The sequence below is a fragment of the Vanessa atalanta genome, chromosome 9 (assembly GCF_905147765.1).
Source record: "Vanessa atalanta chromosome 9, ilVanAtal1.2, whole genome shotgun sequence".
Taxonomy (NCBI): Eukaryota; Metazoa; Arthropoda; class Insecta; order Lepidoptera; family Nymphalidae; genus Vanessa; species Vanessa atalanta.
In genome coordinates, this window is record NC_061879.1 from 8,777,680 (window position 1) to 8,803,543 (window position 25,864).

General features: G+C 30.9%; 1 protein-coding gene across 3 annotated transcripts in view; it reads right to left on the bottom strand.

The window, feature by feature from the left end:
- The window catches only part of LOC125066637, a 104,300-nt gene that overhangs the window by 10,981 nt on the left and 67,455 nt on the right, over positions 1–25,864 (bottom strand). For 2 of the 3 annotated variants that reach the window (XM_047674835.1, XM_047674833.1), the window contains exons 4-7: positions 12,445–12,632; positions 7,678–7,853; positions 2,620–2,767; positions 539–553 (exon numbers count right to left, since the gene is read on the bottom strand). In XM_047674835.1, the coding sequence (XP_047530791.1) occupies positions 539–553; positions 2,620–2,767; positions 7,678–7,853; positions 12,445–12,632 (527 nt within the window). The remainder of the gene's footprint in view (positions 1–538; positions 554–2,619; positions 2,768–7,677; positions 7,854–12,444; positions 12,633–25,864) is intronic. The other variant, XM_047674834.1, reaches the window with a different exon arrangement.

Consider the following 25,864-nt stretch of genomic DNA (forward strand, 5'->3'; position numbering starts at 1 on the left):
TACTAATAAATTAGCAGTGATGGATCTATTTAATAACTAATTACTAACTATTTTGGTTCAATTTACGTTATACAAAGTTGTACGTTTACGACATCGCTCACGTGACTTCGACATGTCTGCTTCATTAATATGAAAACCGTAATTTTCCGGTAAAATGTTGTGTAATTATCGATAAATATATATAAAACACATAAAATATCACTAAAGTAGGGTTTTTACGATATATTTTAAGTTAAAACGCTCAATCATAGTATAAATTTAAATAATCTTTAGTTTATTTAAGTCGATCCTTTTTGCTAGAACAAGACAACTACATTAAAACTTAGATAAGTTCATCCTAACACTTCTTCATTCGCTTGATTAAAAATAATGTGTTAAGTTTCACTTTCTCAATTTATAAAACATTAGGTTTATATGAAAACTTAATGGGAATTATAAGTGACTCCCTAGAGGTAACCGAACATATACATATACATAATTATATATGTAATTTTAACGGTACTGTAGACATGCAAATAGTACTGTATTATTTACTCACCACAGATCCGTCATCCTAAGAAGCGTGTACAAAAAGTCTTATAAACTTGGAATAGGGTAATATACACTACAGAAACAAACTAAATGGGATTCTAAACAAACTAAAATAGTCTTTACATGTTTAAGGAAACTAAAAACAATTCAATATTTTCATTGAAAAATAAAATGGAAATTATTTACCATAAGGACATACAAGTTACTGATATTAATTTCATTATTTCAACTATTACTATATAATTATATAATACTAATTGTCATCCGCGGATTCGCTCACGTTTTAGGGGTTGTTTAGATTTAAGCCTCAAAACCAATTTCATCAAATTCGATTCAGTAATTTGGCCGTCGAGGAGCAATAGACAAACGGACAGACATATATTAGCATAGATCATCCAAGATACTTTATCTGTATAATAGGTAAATACATTATGATATTTTCTAAACTCAATACCAATAATATTTGAACACGAAATTTCTACTTTAATTATTAATAAAAGATATATGTAGTTCCGATGTAAAGCAATAATTGAACAAAAAATAAAAAAGTTTGAAAATTTATAATGTGTATAATTCTTATGGCAAAAGGTCATATCTATTGAATAAAAAATATATAGTAACTAAAGATGCGCCTCTTTCGAGATCGCCGACAAATTTTTCGATCGTTCTTACGGTACATTTAATGAAGTTCCCCCAAACGAATGTAAGTTCAGCGGTAGGCAAGGAATAGCAAACTGCGTGTATCAGTGCACAAGTGTGTGTGCAAGGACAGGTGCACCTTTTATTTCCTCATTCGCCTAATACAATAGTTCCGGACGCAGACAGGACTAAGGCTTTACGTGTAGCACAGTAGTATTACAGTGTCACTTTCCAAACTCCGGGCTGCGGCTGAGAACTTCTTAGTTAATAAAGTCTGTATGGTTCGACTTGGATTTAAACCCAGTATGGGTAGTACCCTTATATACAGAATTATTAGCATAGAAATGGATCGTAATAACACATGCAACGTCCATATGAAAATATGTAAAATCGATAATTACGGCAATTTATCTAAAGAATATCGGGCGCCTTGTGATTTATTCACCTGTAACCCAACACAACATGTCCTTAATTGTGTAAACTGATCCGGTGACATTCGATAACCACGATTGCAATGAATAAATGATACGATAGATCAATACGCAAGTGAACTGTGGTATGCAAATCATTAATGGAACGAAATTACTGTCTCGCTTCATGTACTTGCTCAGAGCTTCATAGTTTAAACTCCATAAGTATTTAAATTGTAGGCGAATTGCCATAAATTAACATTTTGCTGCGATAAGTTACAATGTATCTAAATAAATGGGCAGTAAAAAGGTTCTTTATAGCGTCGATCAATAAATAGTAGTTAGTTCTGGGTAACGTGTACGTAAGTAAGAAATCTTTAGCTTTTCACAAAGCTAGCTTGCATAGATTTATATTTTTATCTTAAAATATTATTTCTTCTAAAATAAATTATTCTAAATGCATATAAACCTTAGTATACATGATATAATATTATTATTAAAACAAAATATATCAAAGGTCAAATAAAAAACAATATTGACGAAAAATGATAGCAATTACAGGGACAAGTAGACGATTTATACACCAGACTAGACGACGTAAACTCTTACGTAAAATATAAGTTAGAGATTATGAAAAGCGATAAACTATTAATGTATTTAAACCTTATTATTTATTGATTGTCATAAGTTCAATACATTTATTTATATTATTACGTTATAGTTTACAAAAAATAATAAGTAAAGTATTAAGACATAGGTAGTGATATAATTATACTAGTTTCGTAAATATAGAGCTATGAACATACCTTCAGATACGTTAAGTTTATAGGTAAACATATACGGCGAGGTTTCTCGCTTGGTAAGTACTAAACTAGCTTACTCAGTACCACCTGGCAACTAAAGGGCTTAACGTGTTTGTACTAACTACGTATAAACTGTCGGATTGTTTATCAGCATACTTAAAGGTCTAAAGACGACGAGCGTCCGTCGATTTAGGAAAACACAAGTGATTTTATATGAAAAATATGTGTTTACTCACTCCATATTGTATATCATATACTGGCAGAGGTCTGTCAAGATCTGGTAGATGTAAGTCTTGCGTTCTTCTCTCTGTATCAGGACTCGCTTCGCGTCGTCCTCTCCCCTCGGATGATGATGTCGTGGCACTGCTTGTTGTTTGGGAAAGTCTGATTCAAGATTGTGATATATTAATTGTATTTAATTGATTTGGGAGGAATTTATCATCATAATCAAATATTATTCCAAACATATGTTATCCTTTTACGGTATTGATGTATTTTCATATAAATAGGTTTATATATATGGATATGTTAGGATTGACAGTGTATGTTTTAAATGTAGTTAAATCTCTGGTGACAATAATATATACAATATTAGGTATATTGTTATTATTAATACAATAATAAAAGCGTACAGATTTATGTTAAAAAATAAACCATTTAGATTAACTTCTGTTTAAATCGCGGGTAGTTTTCAATTACCCAAAGAACTACTTTGTTCAAGTTTCCATGTATAATATCGCACGCTTGAAAACCATAAAGCAATTACACATAAAATGGAAATAGCACTGCGTTATTCAAACTGGATTTCCCACAGTGGGAAATTTCATTCAGTTCGTGACATATGCCGTGACTGGCTCCAGTGGTGTGGTTTTACTTTACTGACTCGGGCTAGAAATGTTAAAATATTATACACTAGCTACCCGTTCCGGCTTCGCGCGGGTTTACAACCAACGCTTATATCGTAATAAATATGGCTTTATTGGTTTATGTGGCGCACGCCGTTGAAGTTCCCAGACAGCAAGAGTATTTCCGACATCTTTAACAGCCCTAATCTTAATTTAGTTAATTTACACAAAAACTTAACAGCCTTCTTTATTATCAGTCCGTCTATTGGTATAAAATATATAAAAATACGTTCCCTAGTTATCGCATTCAGACGAACAGACGCGAGATACTTGGTTTTATATTGTTATGTATGTATATAATAAAGAAAAATAGTGGATTTTACAAAATAATATGTTTCAATTGTTCTTTTTTTTATTGAAAATAGTAGTCGTACTGGTGAATGGGCTCTTTGATAGAACGAATAGCGTTACTTGTTAAATAATAAGTTATTACTTTTTAATCGAATGTTTTTTCTAAACAAGTATACAATCAATTGGTTACATACCTTTTAAATCAGAACATTTTAAGATTCATTGTTGTATTAAATTTGATTTTAAACTTTAAAATAAAGTAAATAAATATTAAATTGAAAAAGATCAATGTCAAGGATGACTACAGGCAGATATTTAGTATTTAATACTAAAAGTAAAATTACCATCTTAATTTACTCAGCAATATATATATATATATTGATCGTGTACTCTAATTACACTGGCCCTTAACCCTTCATATTGAGACATCCATATAAATGCCCTATAGTAACAGGTGAGTGATTGGTACCGACTGAAGCTGGCATGCATTGAGACACCAATCCAATTTTAATACACTAGCTTCCTTTCCGACTTCGCATAGATAAAATAAGGTTTTAAGGTGTCATTGTTAAAATATATATATATATCAATGAATTTGCTCTTAATAATGAGACATAGTAATCAGGGCAAAAAGCTACGACTCCGTTTTTCTTTCTTGCAAAGATTGAAGGATAATTTCAAGCAACAGAGAATCATTGTAATATCAAATTAATATGTATCTTATACTTTTAAGTGTAATTATCGTATGAGAAATTAATTAAACTTAAGTTATTGTTTCCTATAAAGTTTTTCGTTGTTGTTTCGGACTTTACTGTGGTAATTTAAGCGATTTACAAAGTTTTCGTTGAGTTTAATTTTGGCTGCCTTCGTTTGGAAAACGCCGTTCGGCAAGCGAGAGAGCTACAGAGAGTTATTGAGTAAGATTAGAGTAAGCAGACTAGTAATCATAAACGATCACCAGCCTGGAAAACTTTACGGCAAATTTAGCTACTGAGATACGCTTGGTTATATATATATATATCAATGTCAAATTTTAAGGACCATTATCTATACATATTATAAAATTGGAGTGTCTGTTTGTAATATAAAAATAACGGCTTTTTACTAAATGCATTTGTATCTATGTATACACGGTACATATAATAAAATAACTTGTCTGTCTGACTGTTTGTTCCGGCTAATCTCTGGGACGGCTGGACCGATTTTGGCGGGACTTCACTGGCAAATAGCTGATGTAATAAGGAATAACTAAGGCGACTTTTAATTTAAAGTCACGCTAAAATGTCGATATACTGTCCAGTGCCGCATGCAGCCCTCGCGCATGGCACCTCTGTCTCCAACCAACGACTTAATATCACAAAAGCTGTCTAATACAGAAAATAATAAGTATTTACCTATAAAACTGCAAACTGAACAATAACTTTATGTTAAATTTAAACGCGGGTGAAGTCGCATGCACAGCTAGTTTATAATAAATCTAGACAGTTTACAATAAAGCGCATTATTTTTCGATAGTTTATTATGTTTAAGATTGAATTAGTGTGTTTATAATTATAACGAAATTGGCTCGTTATATCAAAAACAATATGCATGGTTCATAATTTTTCGACATTTTACCATCTCGCTTGATTTATTATAAACTAATGGTCCTTACCATCATATGATAACATAATATATACATACATCTTGTGTATAAACCAGACATGCATAAGCTTAATTTAACGCGCTTTAAGCGCTGCGTATCGCTGTAAGCAGTATAAACATCAAATATATCCTTTCATATCAATCGGATTTGTGGTTTTCACGTTAACCCGAACAAAACAAATATATTTTTATTAGTGAAGCATATTTAAAAAGTTACGAAGTTTAATTTAAATAACAGTAATTATAGCATGTTGAAAATATGTTCTAGTTATGGCTTCAATGAAATAATATACTCGACTTCCATGACATAAGGTGCGCGATATTTGATTCTACTAATATAATAAAAGATATCACTAAAAAAACGTGTAGCGGTCTAATAATTACACACCGATACGTCTCTTTCCGTCATAATTATTTTGACATTTGTAAGAATAAGACAAAACATGCGTAATTATAGCTACAACCGCTATACAACTTATTAGTAAGTATGGTAAAATTTTAAGTAAAAGTAATTTTCATAACACCTTTTATCTAAGATATTTATTATTGTCCTTTTAATCAATTTGAAATATTTACAACTTATAGATAAACCACATAACTTTTATTAATAAGGCTGTTGATATTTGGTTATATTACTTACACTTCAAAGAAAAAGATATACGTGGGTTATTTTTTAAATACGTCTACTCATAAATAGTCTAAGTATAACACTTATTTCAGGCTAGAATACTGACGATCGACACAAAAGCTACACCTGGCAACTGTAATCTATCCTCGTAACTCAAGAATACCAATTTCCTGACTTTTAATGGAATCCCCGAGATATTTCGCCGTTGAAATACAGGTACGATGGAAAGGTTATCGATTGTTTGAACGTGACATGTAGACACTTTAACTTGCTACTTTATTACTATTCAATCGCAGTTAATGTATTATTAGTTTATGGATGAATTTGTACGTGTTTACTTTGTGCTTATATGTGCATATTTTTAATACTAGCAACTTCTCCTAAAATATATGCATAAATTAACTAGCATTGTGTCTTATCAAATTCCGGGCAAGATATTAAATTTAACAAAAAAGACATTTTATCATATAATTTTTTTTTCTTATTCTCTCTACTCTAACCTTTTCCTCAAACAGGCCTCCACTTTCATTAAGCACATTGGGCGTTGGACATTAACAGGCTGTTTCCTTCTTCTTTTTTAATTATTATAATAGTAAAAGAAATAGTCAACCAATAAAGTATATATCCAAAATCAACATTGAACTTAATAATAATATTTTTTTATTAAAAAATTATTAAATAACCCGAAAGTAATTTAACTTGTCAAATGAGAGATTTCACTTATCCATTTAATACCACTAGGTTGCCAATTTAAAGTTATAATGAAAATAAGTAGTCACTTTACGCCTATAAAACCATGAACTCATGCACTGGTAACCATTGTCTGTGGCTTACATACCTAAATAAGATCAACTCTTCATCAGGATGAAGTACCTATTCGTACGAGTTTTATAGAGCTCCTCACACAAGCTGAACGTTATTCGAATTTAATTTTTTTAGTTACATAAAATATTGCATAATTTAATAGATTCTGCTATAGAAAACTCAGTATGCAACCTGGAAACAAAGCCGCTTCAGTTCGTATGAGGCCTAAATTGTAAAGCGCTATACGTTTCTGTGTCATGGATTTAGTTCTTATATTCAGAAACATAAAACTTTTTATTGAATATGTCACTACGTTGTATATGAAAATAAAGTTGAAAGCAACATTGTAAAGTTCCAAAGCTCAAAAGTCTTTTATAAAAATAAAAGAAACAGTAAATATCTCTAGATCAGAGAAGTAACTCTGTATATTGAAGTGTTTGTTTTTCTTTATTAAAGTATGCAATCACGTTGACATAAGTTTATTTTTTTTACAAATAAGTCGTATTTATTCGCGTATGTTCAGTAATTATAAATATATGTAAAAACAACAAGATTCTGGCTTGGATATTTCAGACATTATTCGCTCCTCTAATCCTTTTTATTTGGGCGCAGTGTAGTCTTGACTATTTTAAAGCAGTGTGCAGTTGCACAAGATATGAAAAAAATTATGGCGTACTTTTTCGGCCGTCAGATGCTAAAGCTTTTGAGGTCTATCTAATTGAATTGACGACTGCGTTATAGAAAAATCCATAGGAGTCAGAACTAGACGATACTTAGTTTAATTTTAAACGGCTGACTCCATTCAACTCTTTTGGAATTATGAGGCCTACAAAGTAATATTTAGTAAAAAATGTATTTTATAGTATTTATGTGTTTATTAAATATTATCAATTTACAAATGAACTTGAATAAACCCATCTGTCCACGTATTCAAGAATAATAAGCTATGTAAATGTTTAATTTAGCATGTTTTTCGGATTGTTGCGAGATTATATTTTGATTAAGTGCTTGAGATATCTCACCTTGCGTGTAAAGGATGGCAGTTAAGAGGGTCGAGGGGTAAGTGTGGCGGGTGTGGCGTCCGAGCTGGGGGGGTCGGAGGGTCCGGCGGCGTGACACTCTCGAGGACATCGCTTGGCGGCCGGCACACTCGTAACTCTACCCTTGTCGAAGCCGTGCGAAGAACTTCAAGAGCCTCCTGTTATTGATAATATATTAAATTGGTAAACGTTTCTGAACGAGTTTGTAAACAATGTCATTTCAATTATTTATTTTTTACGATGAGTAAGAAAGTTAATACGCAAGTCAATTGGATTTTAAAACGATCTTATTTGATTACGTTATGTTCTTAAGGGCAATTGACTAATTAGACTAGTTTAAGCAATGCTTAAAATAATAGTTCTTTGCAATTAAGTAAATTAAATAAATTACTGTACAAAAAAAGCATATGTGTTTGCTGTTTAACGCTAATTACTTATGGAAGAGTTTTTTACAAATTGATGATTCTAATTGGGATAGAGTAAATCAAACTCAAATAAGTGATTGTTAACTAAATAACTTTTGTATGGATAGACGATGAATGGCTAATAAAAAATGTATATTAATATTTTGGTCGTCTGGTAGTCTGGGTGTTTTTGGTACCGTCGTTACTTCTGATTTCCATAACACAAGTCCTTTAACTACTTACATTGGGATCAGAGTATTTATTTATTTATTTATCCTTTATAGCACCCAAACTTAAAACTAAAAATTACATTATTGCTACACAAAGTTGCATGAGATGCAACAGGAGTAATGTATGTGATGTTGTCCAATATTTATTTATTTATTATTTATCTACCGTACTTATCTATCTATACTATCTACTATTTATACCGGTTTGTTTGGACCATATAAACACAGATTTAACCTATAAGTCTTTACGATTTGGTTTAATTTTGACATAATGGGATTATAATTAAGACTATACAAAAAATAATCTTTAATATTTTTAGGTAGATTTTGAAAATTCAGTCAAAATAGTTTTATAATGTGATATCTTGTAATTTAGAATGCAATTGTCAAAGAGATAACTCTTATTGGTGCACTATATTTTGTTGGCCTACGCCGCGTTTAATAGCCCAGCCAAAACCGAGGTTATTGAAGCAATAAGCCATTCTGTGGGATTGTGAGTATTGATCGAGTAAGCGTTTGGTCGTTCTTGATGTGGCTATAACGTGTTTTTTTTTTAAAAAAAGAAGTTAATTTCGTAAAAAATTAACCAAATAATTTAATATATTTAATTTATTAATATTTAGCATTGTTTCGTGACTAATAGTTTTTATATATAATGCGAATACTTAATTAATAACTTAAAAAAAGAGGCAATAATGATTTATATTATTAAACGACTGTAATTATTATTTTTTAATATTCGTCGTTTTATTTATAACATTAAAAAATATGTGAAACAATAATGCTTTTAAAATATATTTTTGCTATTAAGCGAGTTTACTATGATGGAGTTTCAAAGATCATTAAACTATACGATTAAACACCTTCAAGGCCTCATTAAACACGGTTTGAAATTCAGTTGAAGCTGAGCTTCACATCTAATTCAAGCTGAATGTAAACTATACTTGAATAAAGTCTATTATCTAATTAAATAGAGTAATTGAAGCGAGAACTCTAGACTAATTCTAACATTTAGCGGCCATAGTTATGTCGACTACTAATTCACTGAGACAAAGGGGACCATCTATTTTTCAAGTGACACCAACAGAGGTTAGGTCTTTATTCAGTCGCTTTGTGTATCGTATCGAAGTGACAAAAGAGACCGTTATTGTTAGATATGAAAAAGTGCTTTGTGTTGTGACCTCAGTTGACGGTCTCGTTAAGAAAAGGTGACATAAATGATAAATATTGATACGTAGAAATTATTCAAATGGTCTACATGTTTTTATAACTGGAATAATAGCTCGATTATTCTTTAGGTGATTCCGAGGTCCCGGAGGTTTGACTAACTTGTCGGGATAAGAAGTTGATGAATTTATTACAGTCCCGTGCATTGGAAAGTACGTAAGGCCGTTGTCCTGGCGCCTAATTACTTGCTGCTTGTGTCAGATAGTATTCGTATCTTACCGGTGCACTACACTGTCGTTGCGCACAAACTTGTGCACTCGTAAGATCTAGTTAGTCGATGCCAAAATCAGCTTAAGTAAAAAATATTGATCGGCTTCGATTAACTTGGAAGATTTTTTGAAGTGGGATTGTTTATTGGTTCATTTTTACGTTTAATAATGCATGCATATATATTTTTCTCAAATAAATTAAAGCTTTAAATCGGGTAATCACAACACAGTTTTAAGTGCTTAAATTGAGCTCACATTCTAATTCGTAATCTACATGCAAATAGAATATGTTCAAATCCTCGATCATTTTCATTAATTGGAGAGAAATGTTTGCGTATTAAGCGGCTCTTTGTTACCTCACTTCCTTTTTAATTATTTTAATTCCTAAATTAAAAATAGAACTTATTGTTAAACCACTAATTGGAAGGTCCTTCGTACGTATATCGTATATATATAGATACCGGAGTTTTATTTAATCAGGGCAATATTACAATCTCGCACATTTTATTCTCTCGGTCAGTTATACGAGGAAAATGAAATGAAATTGAATTCTGTTACCCAGTAATCATTTACAAACACATTGATTTACATATTTGGTCCTGTTACTTGTTAAATAAATACGGACTCCTTTTTGTTAACCTCATGAAAACACAATTACGGTCAAATATCGTCAGTGTGAATGAATATAAAAATGAATATTCAATTTGATTTCGAAATGAAAACACTATTCAATTTTAACGTATGCTTTTTATTTCATAATATTATTTTATTAATTGTCATATTCAATTGTATTAAAATTTTGTTACTCTATCGTCAAATAATGTACACTCTCACATACAAGTATTTGAACAATTCCGTATTCTTAAACTACGTTCGTGATCAAAAGACACAGCTTGTCTTCAATGAATTCCGAAGTTTCTCGAACACGTTATCTGCGACATGTGTTTACAGCTTCGGATACAACGTGAGACAAAGTTTCCCGATGTTCAGACATTATTGGCGTGCTACGTGCAATAATAAGAGTGTTGTCTTCAATTCTCTGCGCGTCTATAGAAACAATAGCACAATGACAGACTACGATAAACTGTTTTTAACTAGGAAGTTATAAGTATATATAAAGTACGAGGTGTTATGACTTTGTTCGTGTGGCGTTAGATGATGGTAAAGTTTGGAGCGGCGACTGTAACAATTTTATATTCAGGTTTAAAATGTATACCACGTAAGCTTTCTGTTTTTGATAAAAGCTTCTAAAATGACATTATTCATTTTAAACATAAATTTAATGTACGAGTATAATATATTGTTTATAGTTTTAAATAATCTGATCGTTTTAATGTGATGCGTTCAGAGAAATTAATCGAACACTTCACCTGTAGCCTTTTTACTTAAAAATCAATTTTAATCAAAAAATACGTATTAGTAAATGTTTTTATACTTATAAAATATACATGCAGAAACGTTTTTAACATAGAATAAGCTAGTAAAAATAAGTAAAAAATACAGTTATGATAGTTAATTTTTGTTTAAATTTCGTCGTTCCATTAAAAGAAAAGAAAGAAAAGTTTAATTTATAAAAAAAAAAACTTTTCTGTAACAACTATACAAACAGTGCATTTATTTATATGTAAAGTAATAGAAATATAAGAACATGAACGCCTAAGTAGTACCTAAAATCTGGAAGTGAACGTAAAAACCACAATGTATTCATAAAAAAAAGAAATCCTTTTATAGTGTGATACAGCGTCTGCTACCTTGATTTGTTCCAAATAGGTGTTCAATTCTACGTTGGGCTCAAATATAACAAAACAACACAAATTTTGCGTAGGATTTTGGAAGAAATATAGTAAGATTATAAACTATTTGAGAGCTCGTAATTACAACTTTTTCATAACGTTAAATGTACACCAGCGAGAATATGACATGACTTTTCATATCATGAATTGTTGCAGGCGTCGAAGAAAGGTCATAATATTTCCGTGGCCGACATTACTCACCTTATTACAAACTGTACGTCTCGTAGCAAGCTGTGTTGACGTTTATATAAAAGTTTTTATGTTTATTACTCGGTTCTTGGTTGTAGAAAGGGCTACGAGAATTTCCAATTTAAATGCACGTATTTATTTTCCGCCGGCATAATATTTTACGAATTCCATTTCGGAGTTTCACCGTTTCTTACTCAATATTTTTAGAATCATGAATCAATTTATTCTGTAACTCTACTTCCGAATAAATGTATTTTAACGGTCAATGTTTTTGTAATGTTGGATCAGTTTGCATAGCCTCGCTTTATTATAACATTTTATTGGTAGTCGCTAGCAAATGTTTTTCTTGCTAAAAAATTTATAAGGAAAAATGGGCCGATCAAATAATTTCGTGGAGTTTATTAAATTTTCAATATTTTAATTTCCGTTTGAGAGTAAATTGTGTTTTCAGATTGAAGATAAACGAGGAGCTGATGGAATTTGCGCTTCATTTTTTAATTTTAAAGTTTTTAAAACATTTTTAGTCGTAAAGTAGAATGTCTAAGTATATTTACATTAATTTCATCGAGTTTAGAAGTTCATCAATATTTAAATATTCAAATATCTACTTTAGTTGAACTTATATTAACTTATTAGTTGTTAATATTTTTTCTATTTTTTTTTATTGAAAAAACAATTGAACTATTATCGTACTTACGTAAGTGCTGAGTCCAGCAAGTGGTACGCCGTTGGCTGATAACAGGAGATCCTTCTGAGCGAGCCTGCCAGTACGCCAGGCAGGTTGTGGCGGGTACAATCTTCTTATCCTCACGAGACCGCTTCCACCACAAACCGACATTCCCAATCCTCGTCCATCTTTTTCCACCACGACTGTGAACGTGTTTTCTGTAAACAATAATTATGATAATTAAAAAAATACCTTTAGCTTGTGTTTATGATAAAGAGTTGAGATCTATTTGTTTGTTTTTCTGGCTGAACGCAATATTCAATTGAGTAATTTTTGAATAGGTTATCGTGTCAGATAAGGAGGGAGAAAATAGGCGGTCCGGATGTTTTCCAAGGGAAAGCTGCCAAATTGCCAATACATAATACATGCACGAAAACTTAGTACGAAAGAATTGTAAATTTCTCGAACATAACATAATATAAGATATTTATCCAGTTTATGCAGAAAGACAATTACTTTTCTCATTATGCTAATGGTATAAATTCATGATGAGATTTAATGTATTGAATCTTAACGTGCCTTGTATTCGAATATTGAACCATTTTATAGCTGAATTAATTTAAACAGCTTATATTTTTTGTTCATCAATAATAATTCCGAATAGCTATTTGATTATTGTCATAAAACTATAGACAGTTAACATTTATTTATTGGCGATGTAATGAATCGTTAATATTTGATACATCGTTATTGTCTATGGGTGGTGGTGACCACTTATCATCATGGCTCATTAGCTTGTCCGCCAACTTATATCATAAAAAATCTATAGTACCTGTAATAATTGATATGAATTAATTGAATCATTAGAAATTAATATTCAAAACAGAAGCTGTCCATACTTCAAGCACTATACAACGTTGTATAGCTCGGGAATTTCAAATTGAACAACAGTTTCCACAGATAAAAGGCCAGCAACTGAGACCATTAAAAAGGAAAGTTGCATTTGTTTTATAATCAAAAAATATTTCAAACCATTCCATTGTATGAATACTTTCGTAGCAGTATCCACTGCTGGTTATTGTTCAGTTTTATTTAATACCTGTTCCACGAGCAGACATTTCGTTATTTATCTTTATTTATTAATAGTTGTCGTCCGCGATGTCGATTGCGTTTTAAAGGTTACTCGTTAGGTTGATAGGCATAACAATAGCCTATGTCCTTTCTTAGGGTTTAAGCTGTTGCTTGGCCTTGAAAGAGCAATAGACAGATAGACGGACAGACAAACAGAGTTACTTTCGCATTTATAACATAAGTAGGGAAGTGTAAATTGTATCCTTTTTGTAGCATTGACTATTATTGTATATATTTTGTTTTATTTATTTAGACTAGTTTACGTTTTATTATGAAGTGAGTCTTAGATTATGTATCCCTTACAAAGTGTATTCAAATTCATTATGATTGAGTAATTAAGAAATAAAAGTTATACAAACGAATAAACAATCTTGTTTACGCATTTATAACACAGGTTAGGCTTCTTTAATAGGATAACAAAATAAATACACAAAATTGACCACGGACAGTGAATTTAACATCTTTTATTGCTATAAAAGATGTTAAATTCACTGTCCGTTACTGCTGTAACGGACATTGGAGGATGTTTGACATGAATTAAATATTACCTAAGGGATCTACAGAAACAATTTTGGCAATGATCTCATTCAATTTCGGGCGTTCGGTCGCGTTTCTCTCCACATAAGGCAATTTATAGCTTATCCTATGGAGTTTTATTACTTTTTTCTCTGCTTTCAGTCGCGATTGTCTAAAACCATTAACTGAGACGAATTTTTGCTCTAAGTGATATTTTTTAGCTTTCATTTCAATTGAGAGTGTTAATGTTAAAATAATATCATCAGTTCGTATATATTACTACTTGTCGCATTACAGAAGAAATTGTAGGTTTATGATACTAATCGAAATATTATTATTACATATGAATAAAAATATTTTTATCCACTTCAGTAATATAAGTCACAATTTTGAGGAGATGACATGTGTCTGATTTTCATCTAACACATACAGGCACCAACGATAAAGGAAATTAATTACGAACACAAATTATGTTCATAATATTCAGTGGTGTTTGCCCGAGTTTGAATCCGCAATTCTCTTTAAATTCACATGTTTAATACGCTCGCCATCTCCGTTATAAAGAATATATGTTCTTATAAATCGTTTTCATTCACTAAAACCGCTCTTGTGGTTTACTCATTTGCTGCCTGAAGCTTGAATGTATTACAGCATTATTATTACAACTGCATATCGTGAAACAAATTTAACATAATGATTTCCGATCATTTCGAGTACCCCGCAACATATTTACTGAAAACAAGTCATCTGTTATTTAAAATGTTGCATTTATTTTTAAAAGCATTTTTAGAGCAAGCTTATTTGTGTATGCTCTAGCCTGAAAATTTATTGTACGAGATAATAAAGCGTCGAATATAATTACAAGCGTTGAGCAAAATTGACGTCATAGAACAGACTTACGACTGACGTAATGCGACGACAACTTCAGAAAAGATAAATCGTTAGAAATTTTATGATAAAACGGACGATTTTTTAAACATCGCTGGTGTTCCATTTATTTTTGTACATGAATCATTTGTTTGTGTAGATCATAATGTAACGAAATTTAGCCTCGGATCCTTTTCCAAATATGAGAAATATGTCACGCTGTGAAACATTTAGAGATTGTAAATGGAGCGAACATAAAATATAAATAAATAGAAACATCGCGTATTCATTCTTTTAATATATTTGTTAAAATATTTATCTTGTCCGTTTAATATATGATTTAGTGTAACGTTAATAAAAAAAATACAAGACAAATTTTAATAGATGAGTAACATGAAAGGTAAGAAAATATATATCGTCAGTTTGAAAGTCAGAAACGGAATTAGTAGTAAGTAGATATGTACAAGCGATCGATCTTGGGACTCCTTTTGCGATGTTTTTGTAAAGGAGCTGTTGTGACACAACCAAGTCAATACATGCTGGGCACGGTATATATAATATACCACAATAATTTTTAAATCGACCTATTAATAAATGTAAATCTTAATATAATCAATAAAAACATATTTGTCGCGGGACACCCGATTGGAAAGAAGTCTCTTGCTCTTTGATTATGTATTAAATAACAGACAATAACAAAAAAGAACAAAAAATCAAGTTCAAATAATATTATATAAAAGCGTATACAATAAAAAGTATCAGTTCCAAAAAGCAACTGTAGTTGATTTTCAGGCAGAATATATTATAATGTATAAATATTATTGTATATAAACTCTGTAATTAAAATAATAGAAAATAATAATAATAATATATTATTTCAGGTAATAAATCAACCTATGGTAATAACATCAATAAGTACAAAAACAACAATAAAAAAAGAAGTTTTATTAATAAATGTACTGTTCCCGCACCGACTCAGGTCACAGCCCAATTTTAAGAAAACAGTTTTAGAAGCATCAGTCAAAATTGAATGAGCACTGTGTCCCCATCTTTGCTAGAAAGAAGCCAGTCGGGCTATGATATTGGCGAAGACATCAGGGTTCTCTCAGTAGCAAACATGTTTTCAGGAGCCTACTTGATTAAATAGTATTTAGATTCTGATTGCATTTGATGTCATATCCTATGTATATATGTAGGCTCAGGGCCGGACCGTAAGTTTAGGGTCCCTGGGCTAAAACATATACATATCTGAACGTAGACCTGAATTAAATTAATTGAACGGATTTGATTAACTGCAGGACTCGCAGGACTGCAAACCTTGGATTCTTTTGCATTATCGTCTTTTTTTGACTTTGACTTGATTCAACTGGGGCCCCCTTGAATCCACGGGGCCCTGGGCTGAAACCCAAAAAGCCATATGGTAGATCCGGTCCTGTGTAGGCTTATAGTGACCAAAACAGTTTGTTCCCAGTTAAATAAAACATTATTTTAATTTAGTTTTTAACATACAATTAATTATAAAGTATTATAATATTACGGACATTAATTCTACTCTCAAAATTTCTATTTTATTTATGCGTAAAATCACCGTTTCTGCGTCGTCAACATATATTCACATAGTATTAGCAGACATTTCTGTTCGTTTACCGTGACTAATAACTCCTTGTCACTCCGAAGAGCCTTATACAAGATCCTTTAAAGTGAATTTAGATTTTTATCTACATTTATAGCGAAGAAATAAGTCACGATTGAAAAGAATGAAGCACTAAGAAGAACCACTTACAAGTCATCGAGTAGTTCAGAATATGTAAAGATACAAATCTTTACATATTCTTGAGACAATTTGTTTGGTCGAGTTCGACATTGTAAAAAAGATTACTTATTTCAACTATATTAATATACAGTATTTCAAAGAAAACGGCGAATTTATAATTTATGCACTTCATATTATAACTAGGTGGGTTAATATTAATAAAATAAAATTAAAAAAAAAGGAAAATGGAATTTAATAAATTCTTAGTCTTTTTAATACTTTATCGTAATTTAAAATATTATGTTTGAGTTTACAAGTTTGTGTATAGGTAAAAGTTTTTATTTAATGGTAAATAAGTATAGTTTATTATATTAAATACTAGAAACCTAACCCGGTCTCACAAGGGTGCAATTTACTAATAAAAAAAATGATAAGGATATGAATATTTATTTCGAACGCTGCTAAACTGCAGATGAATAATCCTCATCTGAATAAAGATTAATAATTCATTGTAGAAAATGGGTTAGCAAATAACTTTTGAACATTTTATAATAACTGACAATAGTTGTTATGAGTGTACCTTAGAAGATAGAAACATGCTATCTAACGCATCTTTAGTACATTGTTTGATGTAGTCAACGTTACCATAATTAACTAGACCATAAATATCTGTTTTTCTGGTCAAACACAGTCATAGTTTAGCAATTTGCGCAAAATATTAACCAACATACATATGTATTTGTATTTATAAAAATCATATCAAAATCGATTGCATGATTTCAAAGAAGTAAATTAATAAATAAATAGGGCATTAAAACGTTGCAGGAATAAAGAGCATCATTTAGGTAAACAAGTGATGAATCCGTCATTTTCCAGCCTTAGTAGCAGAAATTTTCTTTTTTTTTCTATGACCAATTAACCATACTACCTAGTAATACCTGCAAACCGGTTCACGATTACCGAATATATTGATTTATATACGCACAGTTCACTAGTAACTAGTTTCCTACCCCTATTTAAATCTTCAATTCAAATAACGCGGACGACAACTATTATAATATAAAACCATAAATAAATATTGTCAATTAAAAAAAAAAATCCGAATTGATAACCTCCCAATATGAATTCGTCAAGAATTAAATTAATAAAACAATACAGTTTCAGTGAATTTGACGTAAATGGAATGCAAAAAGACAGTTTAGCTTTCCAACTGGGATGAGGAAACAGGGTTTTGTCTTTCTTAATGAGTGCAAAAACTTGCTAGTCTTCAAGTCGTTTGTTAACGAGTCCTTACACTTTGTCCCGCCACGAAGAAAAGAACGCAGCACAAGATTTTTCAGCTCGAGAATTTTGTTTACGGCCTTTTGAACATAACAAAAGCGTTGTATTAAATGTTAACAATTTCTAGATTGAAAGCAGTAATGATGTTAAAATATTTGAAGTTGGGTTTTGTTATTTATAACGAAATTACAATTTGTTTGAACATAATTTCAAAAGGATTCATTAGATATTTACTAAAGAGCAAAATACGTTCATAATTTTCAATAATGATTATATTATTTACAAGCGCGCCTGCTTCGATAGTATTCCATTATTCGAGTGTATTTTATAGTATAGTACCCGTAGACCGTAGTGGAGCAATGATTACAGAGCTTAGGATGACGTAACGTGACTGGGATGCGACGAATGTTAAATGTGGGCTGGTCCATTTTGTGGCGGCTAACTTTGCCAATATTGGAACTGTGGAACTATGACAACTAGCTCGTTCAGCTGTTGTTGTCTCGAATTGGAACAAAGTGGACTTTACTGAATAAAGCCGCCGCTTGCTCTTTGTTATGAGGATATAATTTTTTATCGTGAACCGGCTTTTATACAGTCTTTTACTTGTTTGCGCATTCAATTTCGTAGCGTTTTATATGTAGATTATTGTAATAGAAAATTATTCTCACAACATATTAATGACATTTTAATTTTTAATTGTATAATAAAACGTTCACTTAAAAGTCAAATATATTGTAATATATTTGAATAAATTAACGCGAGAAATCGTAGGGTGCTTAATCGATTTTTTATCGCTAGCAATTCGTAAATGTAAAAGTCATAAATTATAGGAGGAAAGCACCCTGACCCTTTTAGTTTAATAAGAGTAAATATATCCGCTATATTGAAAATTGAATTGAAAAAATATTATTATATCATTGTATTGTTATCGGTTTATAATACTTATACGAAATACAAATTAGAAAAACGTTTCTAATAGTCAATAATTGTTTTTTAGCGGACATCAAAGCGAGGGAGTTTATTTTGTTATTTATTGAAAGTATTATTCTTTTTATAATGTATAAATGAGGTTTTCTAAGAAGAAATAGCGAAAAGTGTTATTTAAATTTGTCGCCTTTTTACTATAAATTATAGTCTTAAATGCCCTGAACTTCGTCTACAGCAAACTCTTAAACTTTATACACTTTGTTCGTGGAACCAAAATAAGACTTAACTGAGTTTAAGCCATTTTAAGAACATTTCTCAGGACGTCTCATTGAGAAAACAAGGGTTAATGGTTCTTTGTTTACAATGATGTTTCAAGTTTTCCTATTTGGCTATCTATTTAAAATAAAATGGATAATTTTTATTGCATATGTGTACAAAGAAAACAAAATTACTTTAAACACGCCGTTGTCGATGTTGGGTCAATGTGACCCGCAACCAATATAGTGTCTGTGCGTTCAAGTTGCTGCAGTTACTTAGTATCTCCATCTTTACGACTAAGTTTAAGCCATTGGTAAGTTTTAAGTTGTCTGTAAAGACAACTCCATGCTCTTTAAGTGCACATACAGTTATGACTGACCGTAGTAAAATATAGTGCAAACTAATTTCATGTTTTTTTGGGTATTAAGTATTTTTTTCTCTCAGTATTTCAACTATGTTATATTCAAAATATTCAAACAAAATTTTGTGTTTACGATTCAGATAGATTTACGGAAAGATGAAACTACGTGTCTGAAAGCACTAGAAACTTAACGTATAAACACGATCTAAAAATACTATTGTTAAACCACCTTGAGTGTGGCAAGCTAAGAGATCAGAACAGGAGTGCTGGATGTTTTTTATTACTGATGTCATTTTGTCTGAAACAATATCTAGCACAATTTCTTTATACACTTGAAACTCGAATCACACTATTGCATTAGGAAAATCAGACTGAATTTATATCTTTTATTATTACTAAGAAGTCTATAATATTTAATAAATATATTTAATATACAGATTTTATGTTTTCATAAAAAATAATTACACAATTAAAATCATTACATAGTATAAAACAAAGTCGCTGACCGCTGTCTGTCTGTGTATACTAAGATTTTTAAAATAACACAACGGATCGATTCAAGAGGAAGGTTTATATGTAATACATGTACACTTTCGTAGGGAACCACTGATAGCTTTAGAGGTTTCTAAAGTGATGTTAAATGTGATAAAAACTTTTTTTTTTTGCAAATGCAAACGCTGGCTGAACGCTATGAGATACATCAAAATAATGTACTACAGTCTGTGATGGTATATGTCTATCTCTTAGGGAAAACCCAAAAATTATTATTTTCGAAGCTTAATTTCGAAGCGACTTTAAGCAATACAGCATTAATCCTTTTCCAATTACGTACCTTAAATACAATGTGCATTTAATATAGATCAATGGCCTTTAACAGCATGTAAGCAGGTACATAGCGATTTGTATTGTCTAATGACTGAAAAACTGTGACCGTTGTAAGACATTCTGTAGTATGTTTAGTATCAGCATTGCACCCGTGCGAAGCCGGCGGCGGGTCGCTAGCATATTGTAAAATTTAAATTTATAAAAATACACAAAATGAAACAATGTTATTTATAAGTAAATATATTTTCATAAAAACAATTATTATTGAAGTATTTTAATTGCTTTTACAAGAACATGAAAATTTATTTTTGAATGCCTCAGGTAGGCAATATATTTTTATTTATACTACCCGAACATCCCGACTTCTCAATTAAAATAAGAGTTTATTCAAATATGTTTTTTAATGGTCCCGGGTTCGATTCCCGGCCGAGTCGATGTAGAAAAAGTTCATTAGTTTTCTATGTTGTCGTGGGTCTGGGTGTCTGTGGTACCGTTGTTAATTCTGATTTCCATAACACAAGTGCTTTAGCTACTTACATTGGGATCAGAGTAATGTTTGTGATGTTGTCCAATATTTATTTATTTATTATTATTATTATTATTAGTCAGTCTCACTCTCAAAATAATGGAAGAATTCTAACGATACCATATACATCGCAATTTGTTCAGGAATTAAAAAGTTATGGTAGAATAAAGGACCTCACATACATACGTAAACTCGGACAATATTACATTCCTTTATTGGGCAGTCGTGTGATAAAAATAAACAATTTAAAAACATATATAATACATGTCCTAAGCCGATCATAATTTGAAAGTTCTGTATCAATCGAATTAGTGTGTGTGTGTGTGTGTAGTGTAAGTAAACAAATAAAACTTACCTCGCTAAAACATATTGATATCCATTAGTGTGATTTGAAAACAAACCGTTTCGTTTCCTTTATTACATTAAATCCTAGAAACTTATATGTTTTATTGTTCTACATATTATTAATAATGCTTTGTTGCATACAAAAATTTTGCTATCGAAAAAAAAAACAAATTTTACTTCCATTTTATATACACTGACACAATTCTAATGGGTAGAATACATATTCGTAATAATTATTACGTGTAAATAATTCATTATTCAGCTGGAGTAAACTCTTGATTCATCATTCCATACTCTATATAAAAGCATTTCGATTAGAGTAGCATGGATCACAATTTAATTATTTACTAGAGCTTTCTGCGTTGGGTTTTGATTTTAAATCTATTTTAATATAATTTGTAGCAAGTAATTTGAAATCATAATAATATCGTAATAAAGCATATATCTCTTTATGTATTTAGACGTTAGTTACAAGGTTTTTTTTTTTTAATTACTAAGTATAATAGTCTGGATGAAAAAAGACCGGATAAAGATCATTAGCGCGATATCTAAATATTTAATGAGTCGCCTGTGGAGTATTCTTTACAGATCAACAGAGCGTACTACTTTAGAAAGGATTTGCTTATGTAAGATAATATTTAATAGTGGTCGTGTTTTTTTTCGCTAATACTTTGCCGTCTAACACAGTCCGCTAATTTTCTATACCGATTCCCAATAATAGTTATTAACATGCCAAGTTTAATTAAAAACTAGTTGTTTTCGTATCAAACCAAGATAAATATTTATTTATTTTTATTAAAATACCATTCCGTTCCTTTGTGAACATAAAATACACCGATATGATTTAGAGCAATTATAAAAGAACAGTTCTGAAGTTCATTTGTTTAAAATTCACTGAACGACATGATTTTTTGGGTTCCGTACCCAAAGAGTAAAACTGGTCCCTAAGACTCCGCTGTCCGTCCGTTCGTCCGTCTGAACGGTTATGGAATCCGACTCGCACTTGGCCGATTTTTTGACAAGTTATCCGATACAACTTGCGAACAAGTACACTTGAAGTGTATGTGTTCAGTTCAATCGGCTGAATGCTATAGGAACGTATACGGATTAAACAAGGAAACAATCCATATATTAAATATGTATATTTTTTTCCGTTGTTTTAAATACGTTCTTTCCCATAATATTTGCTTGTTCACCTATCGTGTTCTGGATCACCAACCACCTCCGCGCCGTGTTCGACGATGCGTGTTCTATATAGTACAAGGTAGGCATGCGTCAGCGTTTATTATTTATGCTTAAAAACGGTTATACACTTAAATATACTAAACAATATTTTGATTATAACAAAATGTAGCTTTCGTTTTGGTTGATAATTTAAATTTAATTAACGAAATGAAATTATTTAATTTTTGCATATACAATATCAATGAACATTTTAAAGAATTATGTTATTATTAAATCTATGCAGTTCAACAAATACCTTTGATATTTTTATATAAAACTATTAAACCTCGTATTTGTAGTAATAGTAACAAATTTAAGAACACTTCATAAATAAAATGAAAATAAACACTTTACGATACCGAAAACTATTGTTACAAATACGAGTATTACAGTACAAAAAATATTGCTGTATTATTTGTTTATATCTCATTGTTAAAAAAATATCTAATTGTAAGTCCTTATGAATTACGTATACAATTTAAAAAACAAAAGAGTATGTTTAATATATGGTATTATCAAAATTGTCAACAGAATATCATTATGAAGTTTATTTAATTAAATATTAATAATAATTTTAATCACCAGCTTGCTCAAATAATCGAAATTCAAGAGTGTACCTACTCTGCATACTCGTTTTATTGTTTTTGAAACAAAGAGTGAATTATTTATGTCGTGTAGACTAACATCTACACAAATCTTATATGCGCAAAATAACTCTGTAACATTCGGCATAAAGCAAGCTGCAACTCTTAGCAACATAGGTTACTTTTTTCCAGCCCACAGTCGACCAGCCCCTGAAACGCGAACGAAGCCAACTAGACAACTAGTATTATATTGTATTTTCTAATGATTTTCCATATCATCAGTATTAGTTTACTGAAAACAAAGGAAGCAACACAACTCAACTTTTGCTATTTCACGCATATCCTCCCCTTAATAAGTAATATTATATATATACATATGCTCAAATAATAAGTTATGATTGCTATAAAAATTAATAAAACGGTAGGTTATTTATTTCAATGTGAATCTCTTCGACGTCTTTCATTAGAATCACACAGAATATAGGTCTGTCTCATTTCTTTTATTCCATTATTCACTCAATAACCTGAATAGTTTTCTCATGATCGAAGGAAATTATTTCCATAATTGGCTTTGTTTCTCACGTTGTTAAAGAAAACAATAGCTATAGTATATTGTTAAATTCCATTATACATTCCATTAACAAGGCTAATTATTTGTTCAACGGTTTTATAAAGAACCATGACCGAGGTAAAATGTTTAAGTCGTGTAAATTATTAAATATAGACATTCGTGAATTCAGTTAGCTAAAGCTTAAATCTACTACCTTCATGCTACTTCTGTATGTACTCGGTAAAGGCACATTAAACGTACGTTAGAAGTCGACAATTTACATAAATATCGATTAATCTTTATTAAAAGTATATTGCTTGGTTTTTTTTAAAAAAAGAGAAAGAAGGCAAACGTAATGTTATGTTAATATTATTAAATGATATTGATTTTGTTTTTTCTTTATTGCTACTTTATATTTAAGTGTATTCTTAATAATTGAGAAAATATTTTTTGATAAAAACGGTAATGGAAATGTTTAACGGAATGTTGATAATAGATGATAGAAAATATTTCATGGAAATTTCAAACGGAGACGAGGAAAAATAATTTCTAGTTCAACAGAAATAAAGTAACTTAGTTATAAAAATTGTGAGGATATTGATCAAACTGTTCAAGTCTTATTATTCTGTCGGATGGATGGACGACACTAATAACTCTTGATATTTTTCCACTCAAACACAACCAACCAAGTAGATGGGAAATTGATTGCTGTATTTTAAGTGTTCCGTAGTCAACATCGGTAACAGTAAAATTTGTTTTCTGATGGTTTGTTTATCTTAAATTTAAATTGAACTAGTAGCAGCTTAACATTTAATTTAATTCTGTATTAAAACGAATCAAAATTCCTTTTAAGGACCTACAGGAGACGACATCGCTACATCGGTTGGATTATTTATAATCTATGAAAAAGGAAAGTCCGCGAATGAACACCACGAATCAGAAACAAAAACACTTATAAACAAAGTGGACTTACGACCTGAACAAGCCAGCGGATAATAGCTGGACAGCTGGTTTTAGTGACGAGCTATATGCAGCAGTTGACCTTTAAAGGCTTAAATATATAAAGTGATATGACATACCAAATTATAAAATAATACATACTTCGCGTAACTTATCATGTGTTGTAAACGTACACAACCTTGGCATGACTTAAGTCAAACTTGCTTAATGTATTTCCCATTATTATAACAATATATTGTGTTATAATTTTGTGTTTGATATACAATACAAGAATATATTTAATTAAATCTATTAACATATAAAGCATGACAAAATTAAATTACATAAATTCATACAAAACAGTCACTCTTTAAACTTATTTTATGTTAGCTTTAGCAATAGCAGCCTGTAAATTTTCCCACTGCTGGGCTAAAGGCCTCTCCCTTTGAGGAGAAGGTTTGGAGCATATTCCACCACGCTGCTCCAATGCGGGTTGGCGGAATACACATGTGGCAGAATTTCGTTGAAATTAGACACATGCAGGTTTCCTCACGATGTTTTTCTTCACGGCCGAGCACGAGATGAATTATAAACACAAATTAAGCACATGAAAATTCAGTGGTGCCTGCCTGGATTTGAACTCGAAATCATCAGTTAAGATGCACGCGTTCTAACCACTGGGTCATCTCGGCTCATTCATTCATATTTTATGTTACTATTAATCTTTATCTAAACATTTATCTTTCTTGCAAGCTTAAACACAGTCATGCAACAATTTGCAACCATCACTGCATAATCACGGTTTAATCGCATCGGGATGAACTTCTACGTAAAAAAGAACTTCACGCGTTTTATTTCATAAACGCAAAGTGCCATGTGTATAAAAGGAATATGAGTCATTGTAAAAAATGAGCGAATTTTACACGTGAAAAATATCAGTTGATGAGATCAGTTACACGCAAGTGTAGCACATAACTCGTCTCAAGTGTAATTTTCTAAAGATAATACTCAGACTGCAGTAATATATTTTTAAGCCGCGGTTTTTTTTCATCTCCGTGTTATTCTTTTAACGCGATCGTCTTAAATTTATCAGCAGAAATATACAGCTTATTTCAAATTATATTTTGTGTTCCGTTTGCAGATGAAGCACTTGGTACTCATAGTAGTAGTTCAAACATCTTTAGACGACAACTTCCCGTATTCTTGATGAGATGAAGTGTGATACATTTTTTGCCCAAAGGGTTTCCCATTCAAAGAAAGAAATGCTGCTGAAATTCTTGCAACAAATTTACGTAGTCATGAATTGTACAGTAGCAATATTGAAGACGACGTTCTACCACTTAAAATACTTCGTATATATCAG